This window comes from Mobula birostris, chromosome 4 (assembly GCF_030028105.1).
Source record: "Mobula birostris isolate sMobBir1 chromosome 4, sMobBir1.hap1, whole genome shotgun sequence".
NCBI classification, from domain to species: Eukaryota; Metazoa; Chordata; class Chondrichthyes; order Myliobatiformes; family Myliobatidae; genus Mobula; species Mobula birostris.
The window spans coordinates 53,917,547-53,939,421 of record NC_092373.1 but is presented as its reverse complement, the minus strand read 5'-3'; the positions used below and the strand labels follow the sequence as shown (position 1 = coordinate 53,939,421).

Here is a 21,875-nt window from a genome sequence, read left to right as displayed (position 1 = left end):
AACTACGTACCCTTTCAAAATTAAAGTCGTACTTTATCATTGCAGCGAAAATCCCACGTAGTTGCTTCACTTTCGCTACTACATTCGGTTTCGATTGTTATCCTTTCCTCTTCCAATTGCATCAGCTCTTCATCTATCAGTTCTTGGTCATGGGATGCCAAAACCTCTTCAACATCATCTTCGTCAGCTTCCACAAGCCAAACTCACTTCGTCCTTAATTCGTTCACCACGATCGAAACGCTTAATTATGTCTAGTTTTACGCTAAATGTAACACCCTTATGAGCTCTTTTAGGCTTTTCCGACACCATAGAACTCATCTTGCAAACGGCTGCTCACAGGCACGTGTTAAAGCAATGCCATTCCGAATCCAGGGGAGAGCGGCTGCTTGGGGCGCGCACTGCCTTTTAACACGCGCTGAACTTTTTACGCACGCTGCTTTTTTTTCGTAACAGTGAAAACACATTCTGAAAGCGAAAACAGGGAACTAATGTAGGTCTTTCATAACAGTGAGGTTTCGTAAAGCGGATGTTCGAAAAGCGGGGGACACCTGTATAACCATATAACAATTACAGCATGGAAACAGGCCATCTCGGCCCTTCTAGTCCTTGCCGAACACTTACTCTCACCTAGTCCCATCTACCTGCACTCAGCCCATAACCCTCCATTCCTTTCCTGTCCATATACTTATCCAATTTTTTTTTGAATGACAAAATTGAACCTGCTTCTACCACTTCTACTGGAAACTCATTCCACACAACTACCACTCTCTGAGTAATGTTGTTCCCCCTCGTGTTACCCCTAAACTTTTTCCCCTTAACTCTCAACTCATGTCCTCCTGTTTGAATATCCCCTGCTTTCAATGGAAAAAGCCAATCCACATCAACTCTATCTATCCCCCTCATAATTTTAAATACCTCTATCAAGTCCCCCCTCAACCTTCCACGCTCCAAAGAATAAAGACCTAGCTTGTTCAACCTTTCTCTGTAACTTTGGAGATGAAACCCAGGCAACATTCTAGTAAATCTCCTCTGAACTCTCTCTATTTTATTGGCATCTTTCCTATAATTTGGTGACCAGAACTGTACACAATACTCCAAATTTGGCCTCACCAATGCCTTGTACAATTTTAACATCACATCCCAACTCCTATACTCAGTGCTCTGATTTATAAAGGCCAGCATACCAAAAGCTTTCTTCACCACCCTATCCACGAGATTCCACCTTCAGGGAACTATTATGCAGAACATAAATATTGAGCATATGAGGAGTATTCAGGGTTGGATAACCCAGGGAGGGACTACCCAGTCTTCCTAAAAATGCTGAAAGAAGGCCTGAGCTCAGCCCACCAGGAAATTTTAGATTTAGGCATAATGGTGGGGTCCAACTACTCTGCAATAGTTTCGTGGGCCATTGAGATAGACCAAAGAAAAGTCAAGAGAAATCGTGAAGTGGGTATAGTGGATGCAGCTGCTGTGATGTCCCAGAGAGTTTGTTTTGCTTGCCAGCAGCTAGGGCACCAAGCAAAGGACCGCCGGACCAGGTATAAGACAGTGAAGGAGTTGATATGCTACAGCTGTGGCCTATCAGGACATGGCTGGAGAAAGTGTCCAAAAGGGAGGGGGAAAACCCAGGCGAAAGTCACTGCAAACACCCAGTCACCTGACTGTCGGTCAGATCAAAGAGTTAGTAACGGAGCCTCTTAGGGCAGAAAAAGATGTGGCAGCGGGATCCACTGCCAGCGCTCGTGACCCGCGGATGTACACAACAGCATTGTTAGGGGGACGGCAATGCAATATGTTAGTGGACACAGGGGCATCGGTATCAATAACAGATTTACCCTTACCAACAACCAGACAGGCCAGTTATATCAGGGGTGTAGGAGGGAAAACCGTAAAAGCAGAAAGAAGCGATTTGCAAATACTAGAAATTGGGGGAGTGCAGCTTCCAGTGTATTTCTGGGTATGTCCAAATAATGAGGGCACGATCCTTGGAATAGACATCCTACGGGAAGCTGGAGCTGTTATAGATTCGGGAAAGGGAGAAATAATATGGACGAGTCAGGGGCAGCGAACGCGCACAACCAACAGAATACACAACCTGCCTAGCATAGTCGCAGCTGCCCCGATCGTCAGAGACTGGAGCCAGGATGGTGTTTATGGGTTACCTTGTCAGCAGTTCCCAGCAGTGTGGGTTACACACAAGCAAGATTGTGGTCGAGTAGAAATAAACCCAGTTAAAATAGAGGAGGGTCTGTATAAACCCCCCCCCTAAGCAGGACCCTATACAAACTGACACACTGACCACTGTTCAGGGTATAGCGAAGGAACAGAATCACCAGGGGATACTCAGAGAGACTGCTGCCACTCCAGAACATAAAGTTTTCCCAGTCCCTCCGAGGGCAGACAGTACTGCGAATAAGACAGCAGGGGAACAAGAGGCAATTGAAATTGCAAATGTGCAGGAGGAAATGACAGAAGCCAGCTTAGTAAAATTATATGGAGAGGTAGAGGCAGAAGAGAAGGAAAAATGGAGGAGAAAAGGAGCAAAGGAGAGATCAGATGGGTGCTGGACACATGGGGAGGAAAGAGTTGCAGTGGCCCCACCCTGTATTAGACAGATGCTACTGAAGTTATATCATGGGCTGATGTGTAATGGAAGGCAGAGCATGATCACAACCCTCCGGCAGGACTGGTGGTGGCCAGGGATGGGTGGCGATGTTGAGAAATTCTGCCGCCGTTGTATCATTTGTGCCCAGTATGACCCTGGTAAGGGCAGAAAGCTACAGCTGGCAAATCAGCCTCGGCCAAGGGGACACTGGGAAAACATCCAGATAGACTTCACAGGGCCCCTACCAGAAAGCAGGGGGAAAAGTTACTGTCTAGTAATCATGGATCACTTCACCCGGTGGGTAGAGGCTTTCCCAACAAGGGACCGCACCGCCCGCACCGCTACATGGATCCTAGCTCAGGAAATCCTCCCAAGGTGGGGAACCCCATTTCAGGTGGATTCAGATCAGGGAGCACATTTCACGCGGAAAGTGATGAAGGAAATGTGTCGACTACTGGAGATTCGACAACGGTTCCACGTACCCTACCACCCCCAGAGTTCAGGGATGGTAGAAAGGATGAACCGAACAATCAAGAATGCATTAGCCAAAGCTATAGCTGAGACAGGAAAGACATGGGTTGATGTATTACCAGGAATCCTGATGAGATTGCGTGCAACCCCGAACCACACGTTGGGTCTCAGCCCCTACGAATTATTGATGGGGTGAGCAATGCGACTCCCTTATGGGGTAATTACAGGTTGTGGTGAGCCTGAGGCTTACAGGGATAGAATGACCCAATAAGTAAAAGAACTTTGTAACCAACTTAAAAGTGTTGAAGGACCAAGTGAAACAACAGCAGTACATCGCTGATCAGAGAGAGCCAGAGGGAAGGGAGGTCGTCCTTCCACAGCCTGGCGACCAAGTCATGGTGAGGGTGCTGCCGGAAAGGTCAGGTTTTGCCCCCAGGTGGATAGGACCACAGACGGTACTCTTAACCAATGATACGTGTGTCTGTTTACAGACTCGGCGAGGCAGCCAGTGGAAACACTGGACTCAGATTAAAGCATACGATTCACCCTCTTGTTGCTCCCACAGACAGAGAGGGGGACCAAGTGTACCCAGTAACCTTGTAATTACAGAGAACCTAAGAGAGGAACACCAGCTGGCCAGGCCAGACCTGACCACAGCTGATGAAAACATACCCGGAGGAAACACAAAGGCAGAAAACTCTGAGAGCGTAGCAGAAGACACTGAGAACATGTTGGAAAACCATGAATAGCCTGCTAAAGTGTGATGATGATGGTACTCTGTAAAGAGGGCTGGTTGCTGAAGGTAGATGATTAATTTTATAGCATAGTAATTATCAGGAAATAGATGGGGAGGGATTTTTAAGTTAAAGCAGAGACAGCAAGTTCCACCACTTTGATGGCATTTCAGACTGCACACGGCATCTGAAAGCTGTCACCCCCAGTCTGAGGAGCTGGGCCCTTTTCAGTAGTTGAGCCAGGGATCAACCGGACAGTTCGGAAGGGGATGCCACCAGGGAGAGGTCCTTGCAGACATTTACATAGAGGCCACACCAACCCCTTCCTGTACATCAATGAGAGGCCTGTGGGTGCTCCAGGAAGGAGAGTTTCAGTGACCAGAGGATGAAGGGCTGAAGACAAAGGAATGTGATTAAGCTGCAGTCAGCCTGCAAGGAAAGAGCCAACAGGCACACGAAAGGAACCGCATTTCTAAAGACTTAGAACAGCCTCTCTGCTTAACATTTGGTAGGTAGTGATTAGGGAATGCTAGGATAGATATCGAGGTACATAAAATTGGGGGGGGGGGATTTCGAGACAGGGTGTTTTTGCTGCCCTATTTGAGCAGATCCTCCTAGGTTGGCCTTTCTTGGTGCAAATTTAATTTTTATCCAGGAGGGCCAAGAGGAGGAACTGTTAGCGTGAGTTTTTGGGTAGATGATCCATTTAAGTAACTCTGGCCACCAGCCATCTGTTTGACAGAGTACTGTGGATTGAGTTCACAACAATGCATTTCCTGAAAGCTGTGAATATCGGAATACTAGCCAGACACTGCGGATGGAAGTGTGAAGTTTACAGGTAGTTTCAAAGACAGTATTATCTATACTCTATAAATATGAATTGCTCTCTATGTTAGCACGTAAAATACCAAATAAGTGTATTGTGGATTTAACTTGCACTCCTAAAGGCTATGAGTACCAATCCAGACATGCTGGCGTCTGGAGGAGAGGATGAAGTCAGAAGGTGTGATGTTTATATGTAGCTGCAAAAGGAAGCATTGTCTATAACTTTGTAAATAGCGATTGCCTTTTGTGTTTACCAAATAAATATGGAGCCCACATTGGACTAGCAGACCTTTCCACCGAAAGCGCCTCCGTCTGTAAGATGCCTGCTGTACCTTGTTGTGTCGAATAAAGAAGCTGCTTTGTATCTACCAGTAACACTGTCCCTCCGGTGATTTCATCCACACCACAACAATGGTGATGCAAATTTTGAGACAGTAGTGAACATTTGTTAATCGTCATTGATGTCTGGAGGAAGTGTAAATAAAATATGAATAAAACAGGAAGTGACAAAGATTAAACACGATAAATTCTACAGATGCTGGAAATCCAGAGCAACACACACAAAATGCTGACAGAACTCAGCAGGTCAGGCAGTATCCATGGAAATGAGTAAACAGTCGATGTCTCAGGCCGAGGCCCTTTATCAGGACTGGAAAATAAGGTCTTTGACAAGGTGCTAGCAAGCCCATGATATTACAGGATAGATTCTAGCATGGATAAACCAGTGGCTGATTGACAGGAGACAAAGACTAGGAATAAAGGGAGCCTCTTCTGGTTGGCTGTCAAGTGATTAGTGGTGTTCCACAGGGGTCTCTGTTGGGACTGATTCTCTTTACGTTATATGTTCATGATTGGCTGATGGAATTGATGGCTTTGTGGCAAAGTTTGCAGGCAATATGAAGATAGGTGGAGAGGCAGGTAGTTTTGAGGAAGTAGAGAGGCTACAGAAGGACTTAGATAGATTAGGAGAATGGGCAAAGGAATGGCAGATGGAATACAGTGCCAGGAAGTATATGGTCATGTACTTTGGTAGAAGAAATGAAAAGGTTAACTATTTTCTAACTGGAGAGAAAATACAAAAACCTGAGCTGCAAAGGGACTTTGCAAAGGACTCCTTGTGCAGAGTTCCCTAAAGGTTAATTTACAGGCTGAGTCTGTGGTGAGGAAGGCAAATGCTATGTTAGCATTCATTTCAAGAGGGCTAGAATATAAAAGCAAGGATATAATGTTGAGACTTTATAAAGCACTAGCGAGGCCTCACTTGGAGTATTGTAAGCAGTTTGGGGCCTTTACCTGAGAAGGAATGTGCTGCAACTGGAGAGAGTTCAAAGGAGGTTCATGAAAATGATTCCAGGATTGAATGGCTTGTCACGTGAAGAGCGTTTAATTGCTCTGGGCCTGTATTCAATGGAATTCAGAAAAATGAGGGGTGACCTCATTGAAAGCTATCGAATGGTGAAAGGCCTTGAAGGAGTGGATGTGGAGAAGATGTACTCTATGGTAGGAGAGTCTAAGACCAAAGGACACAGCCTCAGAATAGAGCGGCATCCTTTTAGAATGGAGATGAGGAGGAATTTCTTTAGCTAGGGAGAAGTGAACCTGTGGAATTCTTTGCCACAGGCAGCTGTGGAGACCAAGGTTTTATGTAATTTAATGAAGAGGTTGATAGATTTTTGGTTGATCAGGGCATGAAGAGAAATGGAGAGAAGGCAGAAGATTGGGGCTGAGAGGAAAATTGGATCCGCCATGATGAAACGGCAGAGCAGACTTGATGGGCTAATGGCCAAATTCTGCTTCTATACCTTATGATCTTACCTGAAGCCAAGTCGATAGGAAAGGTGAAGGGCTGGAGAGGAAGGAATCTGATAAGAGAGGATAGTATTTGTTTCCACCCTATCACACCATTCCTACTGTTCATTTCATATTTCCTCCTCCCCTGCAATCTGCATAAGTTTGATTTTTAAATTTTCACTACTCTGTTGGAAAGTGAAATCTGAAACATTGGTTAATTTTCTCTTTCTACTGATGCTTCCTGGCTTGTGAGTATTTCAAGCATTTTTTTTTTGTTTTTATTTAATATTTCCACAATATGCATTTTTTTGCATTTGAAACATGTTGGAAAGCTAAACATGAGAGTACAATGATAGGGAAAAGATGATAGTGTGAAGGAGAAGCACCAAGCCACTGCAAGAGATATACTCATATCCTCATAGTTAGGAAGGGATTTTATAAAAGTAGACCTGTGGACTTTGACAGACAGCTGTGGTGGCCAAGTCATTGCATATATTTAAGGGCAGTCGGGGGAGAACACAGGTGAAAGTATTTGAGAGGGATACCAAATTGAATGGCAAAACAGACTTGATGGCCAAATGGCCTAATACTGTTCCTGTGTTTTATGGTATTACCTGAATCTCTTTGAATCTGCTGAGAATGGGATCTTAAGCAACAATAATTATTAATGAGGGAATTAACACAAAAATGTACCATGATGACAGCTGCTAGATTTTCAAAGATGGATGTTAGACGACTAGAATTAGATATGGGAAGAGATTTAAAGAGCAGCAAAAGCTGTTATGCTGCCCTTAAGGCATTTATTTGACTTTGTTGGGTCTACGTTTTAAATGATTTATTTGTAACTATTTTCTAGTTAAAGTTAAAGGTTTATAATTCATTTACAGTATAACAAAGGTAAATTCATTGTCTACGGTATATCGCGGCATGCGATGACGTCACCTCCGGCTTTGCCACGTCTTATGTGTAACCTCTGGTTCGGAGAAGGTGTGAAGGTGGGTGCCATGCGTGCAGCTTGATCGTGAAGAGCTCTGTTCCTACCCACAAAGAAACATTATAGAAGCAACGCCATAAGTTCATAAGAATGTATTTGAAGTAAAAATATTAACGTGGTTTCTGTTAAGGAAGTGGCAGTTGGGGCGGCGCATCTGCTGGCTTTTCAATTTCAAACGCGGGGTCGGCTTGAGCCCGATGGCAGTTTGACGCGACCCCCTCGCCCGCTACTCGGGGCGGCTGGAGACACTCACTAAAAGAAGAGAGCGCATGTGATCTCCAGAATGAAACAGACACTGTATATGTTGGTATTTTTTTATCAACAGTTTTCACCATACGATGTTAATGTGGAAGAGTGAACAGTAAATGGTTAACCTTACTACGACTCTGTCTTCATTGGCTCCAGTTTAACTTGGTGTTTAGTCAGAGTTTCAACACACCGCACGAGAACACTACGGTAAAAAGGCAGAATCATTCGGTGTTTCGACAAGTGGTACGATGGCTTCACGATCAAGCACCAAATCGCTTGCACTCAGCGTCAACAGCAGTAGGACGTCGACAAATGTGGCTGCCCTCGCAAGAGCGAAAGCAGAAGCTGCCAAGGTATGAGTGTCATACGCTAACCAAGGAGCAAAACTGAAAATGGAATAAGCTGCCAGAAAAGCGGAAAACCAGAAGGAAAAGGCTGCCAGAGAAGCAGAAAACCAGAAGGAAAATGCAAGGATAGATACAGAGTTAGAAGTGCTGACGCTACAACGAGAAGCTGATGCGGCCGTGGTGGAAGCACAAGTGTTGGAAAACGCTGAAGAAATGCACGTTCTAGACAAAGCAGGAAAATCTATGTCAGAAAGGGCCAAATTGGAACGCACTAACGAATATGTCCAATCTCAAATTGACCTGCAGATTCATTCTCCCTCTCAGTACTTGCCTGTTGGCATCCCATCTCATGTGAAATCACAGGGAAGCTTTGTTGCATCGCGTCCACCTGGGGAAGACAACTCACAATTGCAACCTTGCCACAAACTCAAGTATGAAAGGGCTGACTACGAATATTTCCTGACACCAAACTTACTAGAACCGGCGAGATCAAAGACAAAGGCTGAAGTTAGAACGTCAAATCCCATCATGAACGTACACACTCAGTCATATTTTCCCCAACATATTTCCCCAGCTAGCACGCCACCTGCAGCAGAACCCTTGGCACAGTATATAGCGCTACAAGACCTCGTCAATTCAGGACTGTACCAGTTTGACGATAAGCCTGAAAATTACCGTGCATGGTACTCCTCATTCACCAGTGCCACCAGTGGAGTCCAGCTTACAGCAACCCAAGAGTTGGACCTTATGACTAAATGGCTGGGAAAGGAATCAAGTGAACAGGTGAAACGCATACGCTCAATGTACATCAGCAACCCCAAGCTAGCCTTACACAAAGCGTGGGAGAGACTTCGGGACTGCTATGCGGCCCCTGAAATTATTGAGAGGGCGCTATTTCAATGGCTGGACAATTTTCCTAGGGTGTCAGCCAAGGACCACACTAAATTACGAGAACTCGGAGATTTACTCATGGAAATTCAAGGTGCTAAAGAAGACGGCTATTTAACTGGCCTGTCATATCTGGATACGTCACGCGGAGTTGGACCAATTGTGGACAAACTTCCATTTGGGCTGCAGGAAAGATGGGTGTCTATTGGCTCAGAGTACAAGGAAAAGAACGGTGGTCGATTCCCTCCCTTTGAGTATTTTAGTAGGTTTGTGTGCAAGGAGGCGAAGAGGTGAAATGACCCTAGCTTCACGAATCAAGGCAGCATCACAACTCACACCAACCTAGTCAAACCCATTTCGAACAATTTTGTCATTAATAAACCCGTCTCAGTGCATAAGACCGAAGTCTCCGCAATCAACGATGATCCTAGAAAGAATTGTCCATTGCACAAAACCCCACCCCCTCAAAAAATACAGAACATTTCGAAACAAACCCTTTGACGAAAGAAAGGCCCTTCTCAAGGAAAAAAGAATATGTTTTAAGAGCTGTTCCTCTACCTCCCACCTCGCTAAAGAGCGTACATTCCCCATAAAGTGCTCGGAATGTAACAGCACTAATCACGATGGAGCCATGCATCCCAGCCCGTCACTGCAAACTGCCAGAGCTCCTCTGCTCCCACAAGAGGATGGCGGGGAGGGAGAGGATCGCTTTGATACAACTATTGTCAGCTCGAGCTGCACAGAAGTTTGTGGTCCAGGTCAGTCGAGCCGTTCATGCTCAAAGATCTGCCTCACTAAGGTATGCCCTAAGGGAGCCAAAGACAAGGCCATCAAAGCCTATGTAATTCTGGACAACCAGAGCAACTGCTCACTAGTGAGACCAGAGTTCTTCGAGTTGTTCAGCGTAAAGGGTAATCCATTCCCATACTACCTCAGAACTTACTCTGGCATCGCAGAAACATACGGCAGGAAGGCAGAAGGCTTCCAGCTCGAGTCACTGGATGGCAAAGTTGTCATCAGTCTCCCTCCACTCTTAGAGTGCAATGAGATCTTAAATAACCGATCTGAAATTCCGACGCCAAGCACAGTGCTACACCAGCCCCATCTCCACCACATTGTCAAGCACATCCCAGAACTGGATCCAGAAGCAGAAATACTCCTGCTACTCGGAAGAGATGTTCTTAGGGTGCACAAAGTCAGGCAGCAGGTTAATGGACCACACGACGCCCCCTTCGCCCAATGTCTGGAACTGGGCTGGGTGGTGATAGGAGAGGTGAGCCCTGGCAACGTACACAAACTGACAGTTAACACGCTCAAGACTAACGTGCTAGAGAGTGGCCGCCATTCAATTTCTCAGCCCTCCACAAGTGTTATGTATATCAAGGAAGCATAACAAAGGCACAAGCATAGTAGAGTAACTGAGGAGACACTGGGACAGGGGCAGTCAGCCTTCGCTCAAACTAAGCACGATAATAAACTTGGTCCATCTGTGGAAAACACCATCTCCTTAAAAATAACGAACACAAAGGTTTTCAGAGACAAAGCAAACAACTGGGTCGCCCCACCACCATTCAGAATATCATGCCAGCGCTTGCCAAACAACAAAGAGCAGGCAGTCAACCTGTTCACATCTTTACAACGAACCCCGAAAAGGAAACCTGAGAGCAGTTACAGAGGTTGTTCTACTTCTACCTAAAGACTGATTGAGGGATTAAAGTTCTATACCATGTTTATAGTGACCTTACAAAGGTCAGGCGGGGAGTGTGCTGCCCTTAAGGCATTTATTTGACTTTGTTGGGTCTACGTTTTAAATAATTTGTTTGTCACTATTTTCTCGTTAAAGTTAAAGGTTGATAACTATGTTACAGTATAACAAAGGTAAATTCATTGTCTACGGTATATCACGGCATGTGATGACGTCACCTCCGGTTTCACCGCATCTTGTGTGTAACTTCGCTTCGGAGAAGGTGTAAAGGTGGGTGTCATGCGAGCAGCATGATCGTGAAGAGCTCCGTTCCTACCCACAAAGAAACATTATAGAAGCAATGCCATAAGTTCATAAGAATGTATTTGAAGTAAAAATATTGACACGGTTTCTGTTAAGGAAGCGGCGGTTGGGGCGGCACGCCTGCCGGCTTTTCAATTTCAAACGTGGGGTCGGCTTGAGCCCGATGGCGGTTTGACCCGACCCCCTCATTCCCTACTCAGGGCGGCTGGAGTCACTCGCTAAAAGAAGAGAGCGCATGTGATCTCCAGAATGAAACAGACGCTGTATATGTTTGAAGTTTTTTATCAACAGTTTTCACCATACGATGTTAATGTGGAAGAGTGAACAGTAAATGGTTAACCTTACTATGACTCTGTCTTCATTGGCTCCGGTTTAATTTGGTGTTTAGTCAGAGTGTCAACACACTGCACGAGAACACTACAGCTGTTAATATAAAGACAGAGTAAACCAAGGTTTTGTACTTTGCAAAGACATAAAGACTTACACGAAGGAAACCGAATGATTAAACATGGAGATAAAACAGTCAATACTTGAAGTATGGTTAATTCTGTAAACTAAAGTACTACAACCTCCAAGCAGAAGTGGTGGATGCCAGTTCAAACGCAATCTGTAAATCATTGTCGGCAGAATTTCAGATGGTGACAAGGAGGCATACAGAAGTGAGCTAGATCAGCTAGTTGAGTGGTGTCAACTCAACAACTTTGTACTCAAAGTCAGTAAGACCAAGGAATTGATCGTGGAAGGGTAAGTCGAGGGAACACACACCAATCCTTATCGAAGGATCAGCCATGGGAAGGGTGAACAGTATCCAGTTCCTGGGTGTCAACATCTCTGAAGATCTACCCTGGGCCTAACATACTGATGCAAATACAAAGAAAGCATGACAGTTGCTAGATTTCATTAGGAGTTTGAGGAGAATTGATATGTCACCAAAGACGCTTGCAAGTTCTACCAAAGTACCATGTTCACTGTGCATCACCGTCTGGTATCGGGGAGGGGCACTGCAGAGGATCAGAAAAGGCTGCAGAAAGTTGTGAACTTAGCTAGCTCCATCGTGGGCACTAGCATCACCAGCATCAGGGACACTTTCAAAAGGGGATGCCTCTAAAGGACCCCTATCACCCAGGGCAGCCCCTCTTCTCAATGCTACCATCAAGGAGGAGCTACAGGAGCCTGAAGAAACACACTCACTACTTTAGGAACAACTATTTCCCCAACACCATCAGATTTCTGAATGGACAATGAACTTGAATATGCTATCTCACTACTTTGTTTTTCTTTTTTTCGCTCTTCTAATTTTATTTATTTATATACAGTGGATTCCAGTTAATTGTATGATCAGTTACTCGGGGCAGCCGCTTATTTGAGACAACTCTTAAAGAACAAAAAGACTGTGACCGAACAGCTTCTAACTCACGTCAGTAGCGTGCACTTGCACACACTATACCATGCTTAAAACAAACAGTTTTAAAATAGTTTCTGTTGCATGTGTTTTTTTCAAAACACAGTGATTTTTGTCGCTGATAACTGGTGAGAAATAAGCAGTAAGACAATTCAGAGCTGCTTTATCCTCTGTGGTTTCAAGCATTCAGGCTCAGAGATGCCAAGAAAAGGCAGGGAGTGAAAATGAAACGATTTCACTCCTTCAACAAGTTAGGCTCTGTGAAGAATTTGAAGATATCGACAATCATCTTGAATGTTACAATGAAAATGAATATTTGGAGGATGCAATCTTTGATATCATCAAAAGCAGTCCATTATCTGCAGGAGGTGTCTGCATGGATTTTGTTCATTGCATATAATGGATGAATTCCTCCACTGATAACTATGAGGAACTAATACACAATTTGATAACACCATAGTGTTATCGGTAGTGTTCCAATTTATTATGTATTTCATTTAAATATTTGTTTTCACTCCGTCTTTTTATAACTTTTTTAACTGCTTCCGTGAATCTTCGGCTAATTGGGGCAGCCGCTTAATTGGGCCAGCCGCTTAATTGGGCCAAAATGTACTTGTCCCAATGAACTGGAATCCACTGTATATAGATTTCTCTGTAATTCATAGTTTTTTAAATTATGTATCACAAAACTACATATTTCATGACACATGCCAATGATATTAAACTCGATTCTGATGTCATTGTAAATTGTCCCGTAATTAGGCTTGAGCTTAAATAGCAGCCAACCATTTATTCCCACTCTTTCCCTTTTGCATGTCAACCAATCTTCTATCCATGCCAGTATCTTTCCTGTAATACCATGGGTTCTTATCTTGTTAAGCAGCCTCATGTGTGGCACCTTGTCAAAAGCCTTCTGAAAATTCAAGTAAACAACAACTAATGACTCTCCATTGTCTATCCTGTCAGTTATTTTTTCAAAGAATGCCAACAGATTTGTCGACCTTGGACACCTCCTCTCTCTTCCCCCTGTAATTCTCTTTGATGGTTGCCCACAGTGTCCAACGATGACAGGAAACCTATATGGGAGAGTTTTTAAGGTTGCACCGGGGTAGTTCCATTCTCTCAAAGTCAGAACTCCGTGTTCAGTGGTACGAACTAGTGTCACAAACTGGAGTTTTCTTTGGTTACATTGGATGACCATGACATCTTCTGTGCCTTGTCATGCCCTTCACTCTCATGGAGCGTTACAGTACCACCTTCCTGGCCATTGCATTTCACTAGCGCTCTCATCCAACCAGTCTGCCAGAGCTGACACTGGGGTGTGAGGCCGTGCCTGGTTTAGCCCGCCTGTCAAAGCAATGTACTGGGGTGTGGCTACTTTCACATGTAAGCAGTTATTTGGAGCTACAGGTGAGAGCTGAGTGTCCATTGGGGACCAAAGGTGAGTGAGCTACCCTGGAATGGAAACAACTCTCTTCACCAGAGGTGCTAACCCCTCCCTGGACATCCCATACACTCCAATAATTCCTTTTACTCCACTGTAATACTGATACATCTAACTTTATCTCACCCTCTCAAACTGCAGAGTGAATGCTCTTGTGTTAAGATCACCGCCTCATAAGGGTTCCTTTAACTTAAGCTCCCTAATCAAGTCTTGTTCATTACACAACACCAAATCCAGAATTGCCTTTCCCCTAGTGTGTTCAGCCACAAGCTGCTCTAAAAAGCCATCTCACAGGCATTCTGCAAATTCCACCTCTTGGGATGTAGCACCAAGTCGATTTTCCTAATCTACCCACATATTGAAATACCCCATCACTGTAGCAACATTGCACTTTTCATATTTTTTTCTTTCTCTCATTGTAATTTGTATCCCACATCTTGGCTACTATTTGGAGGCCTGTATATAACTTCCATCAGGATCTTTTTTACTCTTGAAACTTCTTTAACTGGGCTACAAGATCATCATCTACCTTATTCCATATACCGTTTTCATTCAAATGTAACGCCTTCAGTCCTGTATTCATCATTCTTTTTGATTTTGTCCTCATGTTACACTTCAACTCATCCCACTGAATCAATTTTGTCCTATCATCTGTCTTTCCTGTATATCAACAGTCCCATCCTTGGTCCTATTGTTCTGGTTCTCTTCTTCCCCGCCCCCCACGCAAAATTAGTTTAAACCCTCCCGAACTGCTCCAGCAAACCTGCCTGCAGGTTGTTGGTTCCCTTCAGGTTCAGGTGTAACCTGTCCTTTTCATACAGGTCATACCTTCCACCTGAAGAGATCCCAATGCTCCAGAAATCAGAAATCCTGCCCCCTGCACCAATTCCTAAGCCACATCTGTCAAATTATCCTACTCCAGGGGTTCTCAACCTGGGGTCCACGGAATTTAGTATTTCCTTGAATTATGAATGGGGATAACAAACCACAGTAGTCTTAGCAGTACCTGTGGCTTAGTCACTTTTGTAATCCCATGTATTTTGTTCTGTGTATTTGAATACATTATTCTGAGAAGGAGGTCCACAGGCTTCACTGAACTGCCAAAGGGGTCCATGGCATAGAAAAGGTTAAGAACCCCTGTCCTGTTCGTACCTTCACTGGCACCTGGCACAGGCAGCAATCCAGAGGTATGACATATACATTTCTAAAACCGCTGACTCACCATGAATAGGATTCCTTCCAAATGGGAGGGTAGGGTGAACCTCGAGCGTTAATTTACATCACAATGACAGTTGTTCAGTTTTGAAACTAGGAAAAAAAAGCAAACTCAATAAGTCCTTCACACAAAAGCAACTTTGACGACACGGCATGCATGGTGCAGATGAGGTCAATGGAAATATTAAGGACAGTGCAGGATGGCGGGAGAGTGCAGCCGGCACGCACTGCCATTCCACTGAACAAAACCACGCTGGCGAGTGGCGCCGAGCGGATGGCGTGTATCGGCTGTGTGGATGTGCGGCGTCTAACCCGTCCGGATCTGCCACGTCACTCGTCCCCACACCTCGCCACGCCTCGAGTGGGAGGGGAGGGGAGGAAGCGGGCTCGCCGGGTCCAGCCAAGCCGGGTGGAAGGAACTGAGAGTAGTGTCAGGGAAGGCTGGTGGTGTGTTCGATGCTCACTCGGCGGCCCTCAGTGGGGGTCCTGGCGCTCGGCAGGGTGGCAGCCACTGCGCCTTCGGTGGCTTGAAGCTTGTCGGCCTCGCTTTTGGTGAACGAGCGGCACTGGACCGGGAAATCGGCGGCTGGGCCTTTACCAAGAGGTGGTTGTTTTTATGTTGTTAGTCTCAGTCCACGCGTCCTATGCTTGAATGAGGCCCGCTATCGGAATCGGGGGAGGGCTGGCCGGATCACGTGGGGGTTCTTCCGTGTTTCAAATGTTTATGAATGAAACTCGGGACAGAATCAGGAACGTTAAACAACGATTTTTAACATTTTTGCGTTTAAAGGTTGTTACAAACAAGTCGGCAAAGACTTGATTTATGATATTTTACTTAGTCACGATTATTTTGCTAGTTGCTGGTTCACTGAAAAGTACGCACTTTTAAATATTTCCTGTGCATTAATTACGTTGAATTGGGAATTACCGCTTCTGTGATTTAATCATAACATTTTGGTTGCTATATTTCTTAATCACATAATGATTGAAACTTAAAACTAAATTACAGTTTTAGCTCTGATTACATATACCTTACTGAAACCATGGCAATAGTTAATAGGCATATGTTGAAGTGATGTAAAGACTTTTGTAATGACGGTATTGTATGACTTTCAAAAGAGTAATTTAATCATTGAATAGCTTGCATTATAATTCTGGTACTGCATATGATGCTAATATCTTCTTGAGTTTTTATTGCATAAAAATACAATGGGAAAACATATTGGACATAATATAAGAAGTAAGAGCTGGAAAACCCCACCTTTTGTGATATACTGTTCTGCAAGGTTGTCTCCATGAATTCTTCAGCCATGTTCTTCTCCTTAATGAATACACACCAGAAGACTTCATTTAAAATGTTACCTATATTCTCTGCCTTCACATGCAGACTGTCCCTCTGATCTATAATGAGCCTCACTTTTCTTTTGTCCTTAGTATATTTCAAATGAGCCAAAATGTAAGAAATAACCCAGGGCATTTTTAGATGGTCCATTTTTGCCATGTCCTTGGAGGAAGCAACTCACTTGCTCTTACCCATATTGATTCCACTGTCAGGATGTGCTAATTTTTGTAGGTGACTGCAGCTTGCTGACTCTCCAGTATGATTTCAGACATGTTTCTGCAGCTGTAGAGTTTGTCTGGCATACTTTGCCATTAGATTTTTTTTTAACATTGTCTTCAACTCTCCAGATGCTGGTCCTGCAGCTGGAGAAGTAGCTGTTCTCCAGCAAAATGGTACAAAGCAATTGCAAGGCAGCCAGTAGTGATTCTACATCAGGTCATTCTCTATTGGATAGGCAGACACTTTAGACTTAGAATAATATAAAGCTCAACGTTGAAGCATGCTTGAAGAATAGGCACACGGCTCCATGATCTGCAGGGCTATGCGTAGAATCAGTGATATCTTGGGAAGGATAGGAGATAGAAATATTTTGCTCATGATGGCTTGATTAAGTATTACGATTTAACATTTTGTTTATTGGAGCTGTGATTGTTTGTTACTCAGAAACTTGAGAAAAGAGATGGCATTGGTCAAAACCCAGACACTTGCATATCTATTTTCCTCTCCTCTTTTCTTGAAAAGGACTATATAAATATCTTTTTTTTCTTGTTAACATGGGCTCAAAATTATTCACGTGGGAGATTGGTTTAATATGGTTTTAAATGTTCTTGTTTGATAATTCTTTGCTTTCCATGCAATTCAATTTAGAAATTATTAGAATATAGCCTAAAATTTTGTTTATTTGAATGAAGCCATTACTTGGATTGTAGAAAAATTAAATTGTATACACAGAACACTGAAGTATTTTCCTGACGCGGCCGCACATGCAGGATGCAAAAGAGTGATTTTGGTAGCTCTTTCAAAAAGCAAATTGGAAGATGTTTTTGCATATGAATGTAAAATGGTTCTGATCTAAGAAAATAATTAAATAAAAATTTGATTTCATTACTGACAATTATTGTTTAAAGGTTATAAATCCAATTTCACCCATTTTCATCCTACTGTTTTTAGGCTCCAAACGTGGCGGGTTGATTGAAGAACTGAGCTCTGAGATTAGATCTGACATGTCTTCATCAGATATACCCAAAGAACGCAGTAGACAACGTGTTCAAAATCCACTTGAAGCTTGGCACATGCAAAATGAAGTGCTTAGCTACGAAACTAGTTTGGAAATGGATGAAAAGGGCCCTTTGAAAGATTACGACAATGGATTATCTAGCCCTGGTCTTAAAAAAGATCTCAGTAATGTTTTACTGCTCTTATTCCTCTATATCTTGCAGGGAATTCCACTTGGTCTGGCTGGGAGCATTCCATTAATACTGCAGAGCAAAAATGTTAGTTATTCAGACCAAGCTATTTACAGCTTCGTATTTTGGCCATTCAGTCTGAAACTGCTGTGGGCACCTTTAGTGGATGCCATGTATCTTCCAAACTTTGGGCGGAGAAAGTCTTGGCTAGTGCCAACTCAATATTTTCTGGGGGTTTTTATGCTTTTTCTGTCGTATGAAGTGGATGAATTACTGAAAAGTGATGAGCATACTAGCCCCAATATTGTTAAGCTTACAGTTGTTTTTTTTATGTTTGGATTCCTGGCTGCTACACAAGATATAGCAGTAGATGGCTGGGCATTAACTATGTTGTCAAAAGAAAATGTAGGACTTGCTTCTACTTGCAATTCCATTGGACAGACAGCAGGGTACTTTCTGGGTAACGTACTCTTTTTGGCACTGGAATCAGCAGAATTCTGCAACAAATATATACGCATAATATCTCAACCAACTGGAATTCTTTCTCTCGCAGGTAAAATGCTGAATATTTGTTGTTCACTTTTAACTTTTATGAATTTTATGAAATTATTTGTATCTTTTATCAATGTTATATTTACCTTTTGGAGGCATTTAGACTAAAAGTAGTATTGCAATGTTATGATTCAAAATGCCATAAAACACTTAAGTCATCATTGCCTTCAACCAAGTATGTTTTACAGAAGTATTTACTTCATTATCTTTCATTCTTGTCATTGATGGTATTATTGGCCTGTCTTTCTATGACATTGAAAGACCTGCCATGTTCATTGGCAAAATCTGAATGCAGTCTGAATGCATAACATTAGGTGGCAGCAGTTATTACAGAACCACAACAGAAAGGAAAGGATCACAAACAAGAGAAAATCTGCAGATACTGGAAATCCAAGCAACACACTCAGAATGCTGGAGGAACTCAGCAGGCCAAGCAGAATCTATGGAAAAGAGTACAGTCGACTTTTCAGGCCGAGACCCAAATGCTGCCTGGCCTGCTGAGTTCCTCCAGCAGTTTAAGAAATGATAAGATGTTGGTTTGCTGAAATATTGTAGTTTGAAAGAAGGGAAACAGGTAATTTCCTGCTTTACTAATGTTAGTTTCTCATTTGATGGAAAAAACATTTTCACCACCTTTAGCCTCACTAAATTTCAAACTGCGCTCCTTGAATAGCCATACCAACAGAGCTCCTCTTCTCAGCTCTCATCTCAACTCAAGGGCCAGGACCAACTGTATACTTGACCCTCAACTGAGTATGAGTGAAATCATTTGTAGTTTTCCATTTTTCCTGTAGCCATGTAACTTAGTACAAGTTACGAAAATTGAATTAAGTCCACCCCACCCATATCTGGCTTAGCTTCATTTCCCCGATTCTGATTAAAATCACATCTTTAACCACTGGGTTTGTCCATTTGTGATTCTGTATATTAATAACTTAATTTACTATTACATATTCAATAGGTTAACAACAATTGTACTATTATACAAGTTTTAATAACTTTATAAACATAATATTATCAACGACAAGTAATGTTATCATGATCTTAACTTGGATTTCTAAGAACAAGTCATGCCTGACATATCTGATGGAATGTTTTGAAAAGAAATCTAAAGTAGTGAACAAGAAAACGCATCAGGATTTCTGGAAGGCACTTAATGAAGGTTATCATAAAAGACTAATAACTAAAGTTAAATATTGTGGAAATTAAATTATTTACTTGATTTTGGTGTTTGATAAGGTGCCACATGAAAGATTTATCCATAAGATAAGAATGCATGGAGTTGGTGTAATAGCATGAACAGAGGATTGATTAAGCAGTGGAAAGCTGAGTGTAGGTATAAGTGGGTGTTTCTCCGATTGGCAGGCAGTCACGAGTGGAGTGCTGCGCTAATCGGTGTTGCCTCCACAACTGTTCATGAGTGGAGTGCTGCAGGAATGGGTGTTGCACCCACAACCGTTCACGTCATACATTTAAAGATTTGGAAGAGGAGACTAAGTATTGTACATCAAAATTTGCTGATGACAATAAATTGAGTGGGAAAACAAATTGTGCAGAGGATGGGGAGAGTCTGCAAAGAGATAGAGATAGGTTCAGTGAGTGGGCAAGAATCTGGCGGGAGTACAATGTTGGAAGGAAAAATAGAAGATCTGATTGTTTAAATGGTGAAAATTTTACTTTGAACATTGATTGCAGCCTGCTGTTGTGCAGAGGGACTTGGGAATGTTTGTGCATGAATTGCAAAAGGTTGGCTTGCAGATGCAACAGGTTATCAAGGCAGCAAATGGAATGTTGGCCTTCATTGCTAGAGAGATTGAATTTAAGAGCAAGGATGATATGTTGCAGTTGTACTAGGTACTATTGTGGCCACACCTAGAGTACTGCATGCAGTTCTAGTCCCCTTCTTTAAGGAAGCACATACTGGCTTTGAAGGCAGTGCAGAGGAGGTTCACGAGGTTGATTCTGGAAATGTGTGTCTTAACCTGTGAGGAGACATTGAATTGCCTGGGACTATACTCACTGGAATTTAGAAGAATGAAAGAGGATCTTGTAGAAACATAACATAATGGAAGAAATATGTAAAATAGAGGTAGAAAATTTGTTTCCATTGGTAAGTGAGACTAAAACTAAAAGTTGAGGGAATAGATTTACACAGGGATTAGGAGAAACTGCTTTTCCCAGAAAGTTGTGGATCTGTGGAATACGCCGCCCAGGGAAGCAGCCAAGACTCTAATTAAATACAACTTGAGATACAGTTAGGTATATTTTTGCATAACAGCGGAATAGAGAATTAGGTATGGGGAAAAGGCAGATAAGTGCAGGTGACTCCACTGACAGATCAGCTGTGATCTTATTGAATGGGAGAGCAGGCTTGATGGGCCAGGTAGCCTCTACTCCCTCCCCTATTTCTTATGCTCCAATGAAGAAGTTGGCTGAACCATGAAAGATACACAATAGGGAAAACAGGGAAGCACATGGTACCGTAAAGGTTTGAGGGAACAATATGCTTTTTACTAATCAGAGGCCTGATACCCCAGTTCGTTACTGGAATTTAGCTGGGAACCTAAATTCTAGACATTAACTACATCTAGAATTAAAATACAATATCAATAATGGTTAGCAACACACAAAAATGGTGGAGGAGCTCAGCAGGCCAACTAGCATCCATGGAAGAGAGTAAACAGTTGATGTTTTGGGCTGAGACCCTTCATCAGGACTGGAAAAGAGGAGGAGAAGTCAGAGTAAGAAGGTGGGAAGAGGGGAGGAAGAAATACAAGGTTATGGGTGATAGGTGAAACCAGGGGTGGGGGGGGGGGGTGGTTGAAGTAAGCAGCTGGAAAGTTGATTTTTGAAAGGGATAAAGGGCAAGAGAAGGGGGAACCTGATGGGGGAGAACAGAAGACCATAGAAGAAAGGGAATGTGGAGAAGCACAAGAAGGAGTTGATGGGCATGTAAAAAGATAAGGTGGCCACCCATTTCAATCCTACTTCCCATTCCCATTCCAACATGGGAGTCCACGGCCGCCTCTACTGCTGGGTTGAGGCAACGCTCAGGTTGGAGGAATAACACCTTATATTCTGTCTCGGTAGCCTCCAACCTGATGACATGAATGCCCATTTCTCGAACTTCTGGTAATGGTCATTCCCCACTTCTCTCCTTCACCATTCCCTATTCCTGTTTTCCCCCCTCACCTCATCTCCTCACCTGATCTCCTCACCTGCCTATCACCTCCCTCTGGTGCTCCTCCCCCTTCTTTCTTTCGTGGGCTTCTGTTCTCTCTTATCAGGTTCTCCCTTCTTCCCTTATCTCTTTCACTAATCTTCCCAGCTCTTTACTTCACCCCTCCCCCTCTCCCGGTTTCACCTATCACCTACCACCTTGTTTTGCTCCCTCCCTTCCCCCCTCGTCTTACTCTGACTTCTCTTCCTTTCCAGTCCCAAAATGTTGACCATTTACTCTTTTCCGTAGATCCTGCCTGGCCTGTTGAATTCCTCCAGCACTGTGTGTGCGTGTGTGTGTGTGTTGCCTTGGATTTCCAGCATCTGCAGATTTTCTTGTGTTGGATCAGTAATGGTTTCCTGAGCCCACTGAATTGCAG

At 43.4% G+C, this 21,875-nt stretch overlaps 2 protein-coding genes across 3 annotated transcripts in view; one reads left to right on the top strand and one right to left on the bottom strand.

The window, feature by feature from the left end:
* The window catches only part of gmps (guanine monophosphate synthase), a 60,906-nt gene extending 45,798 nt beyond the window's left edge, over nt 1-15,108 (bottom strand). Inside the window, exon 1 of the mRNA XM_072255362.1 lies at nt 14,984-15,108. Coding sequence (XP_072111463.1) covers nt 14,984-14,986 — 3 coding nt within the window. The 5' untranslated portion in view covers nt 14,987-15,108. The remainder of the gene's footprint in view (nt 1-14,983) is intronic.
* A 197-nt stretch (nt 15,109-15,305) lies between these two features.
* The window catches only part of slc33a1 (solute carrier family 33 member 1), a 33,647-nt gene continuing 27,077 nt past the window's right edge, over nt 15,306-21,875 (top strand). For both annotated transcript variants that reach the window (XR_011885683.1, XM_072255363.1), the window contains exons 1-2: nt 15,306-15,580; nt 17,489-18,277. Coding sequence is in view for 1 of the 2 variants with exons in the window: in XM_072255363.1 (XP_072111464.1) it covers nt 17,542-18,277 (736 nt within the window). In the remaining variant the exon portion in view is untranslated. The remainder of the gene's footprint in view (nt 15,581-17,488; nt 18,278-21,875) is intronic.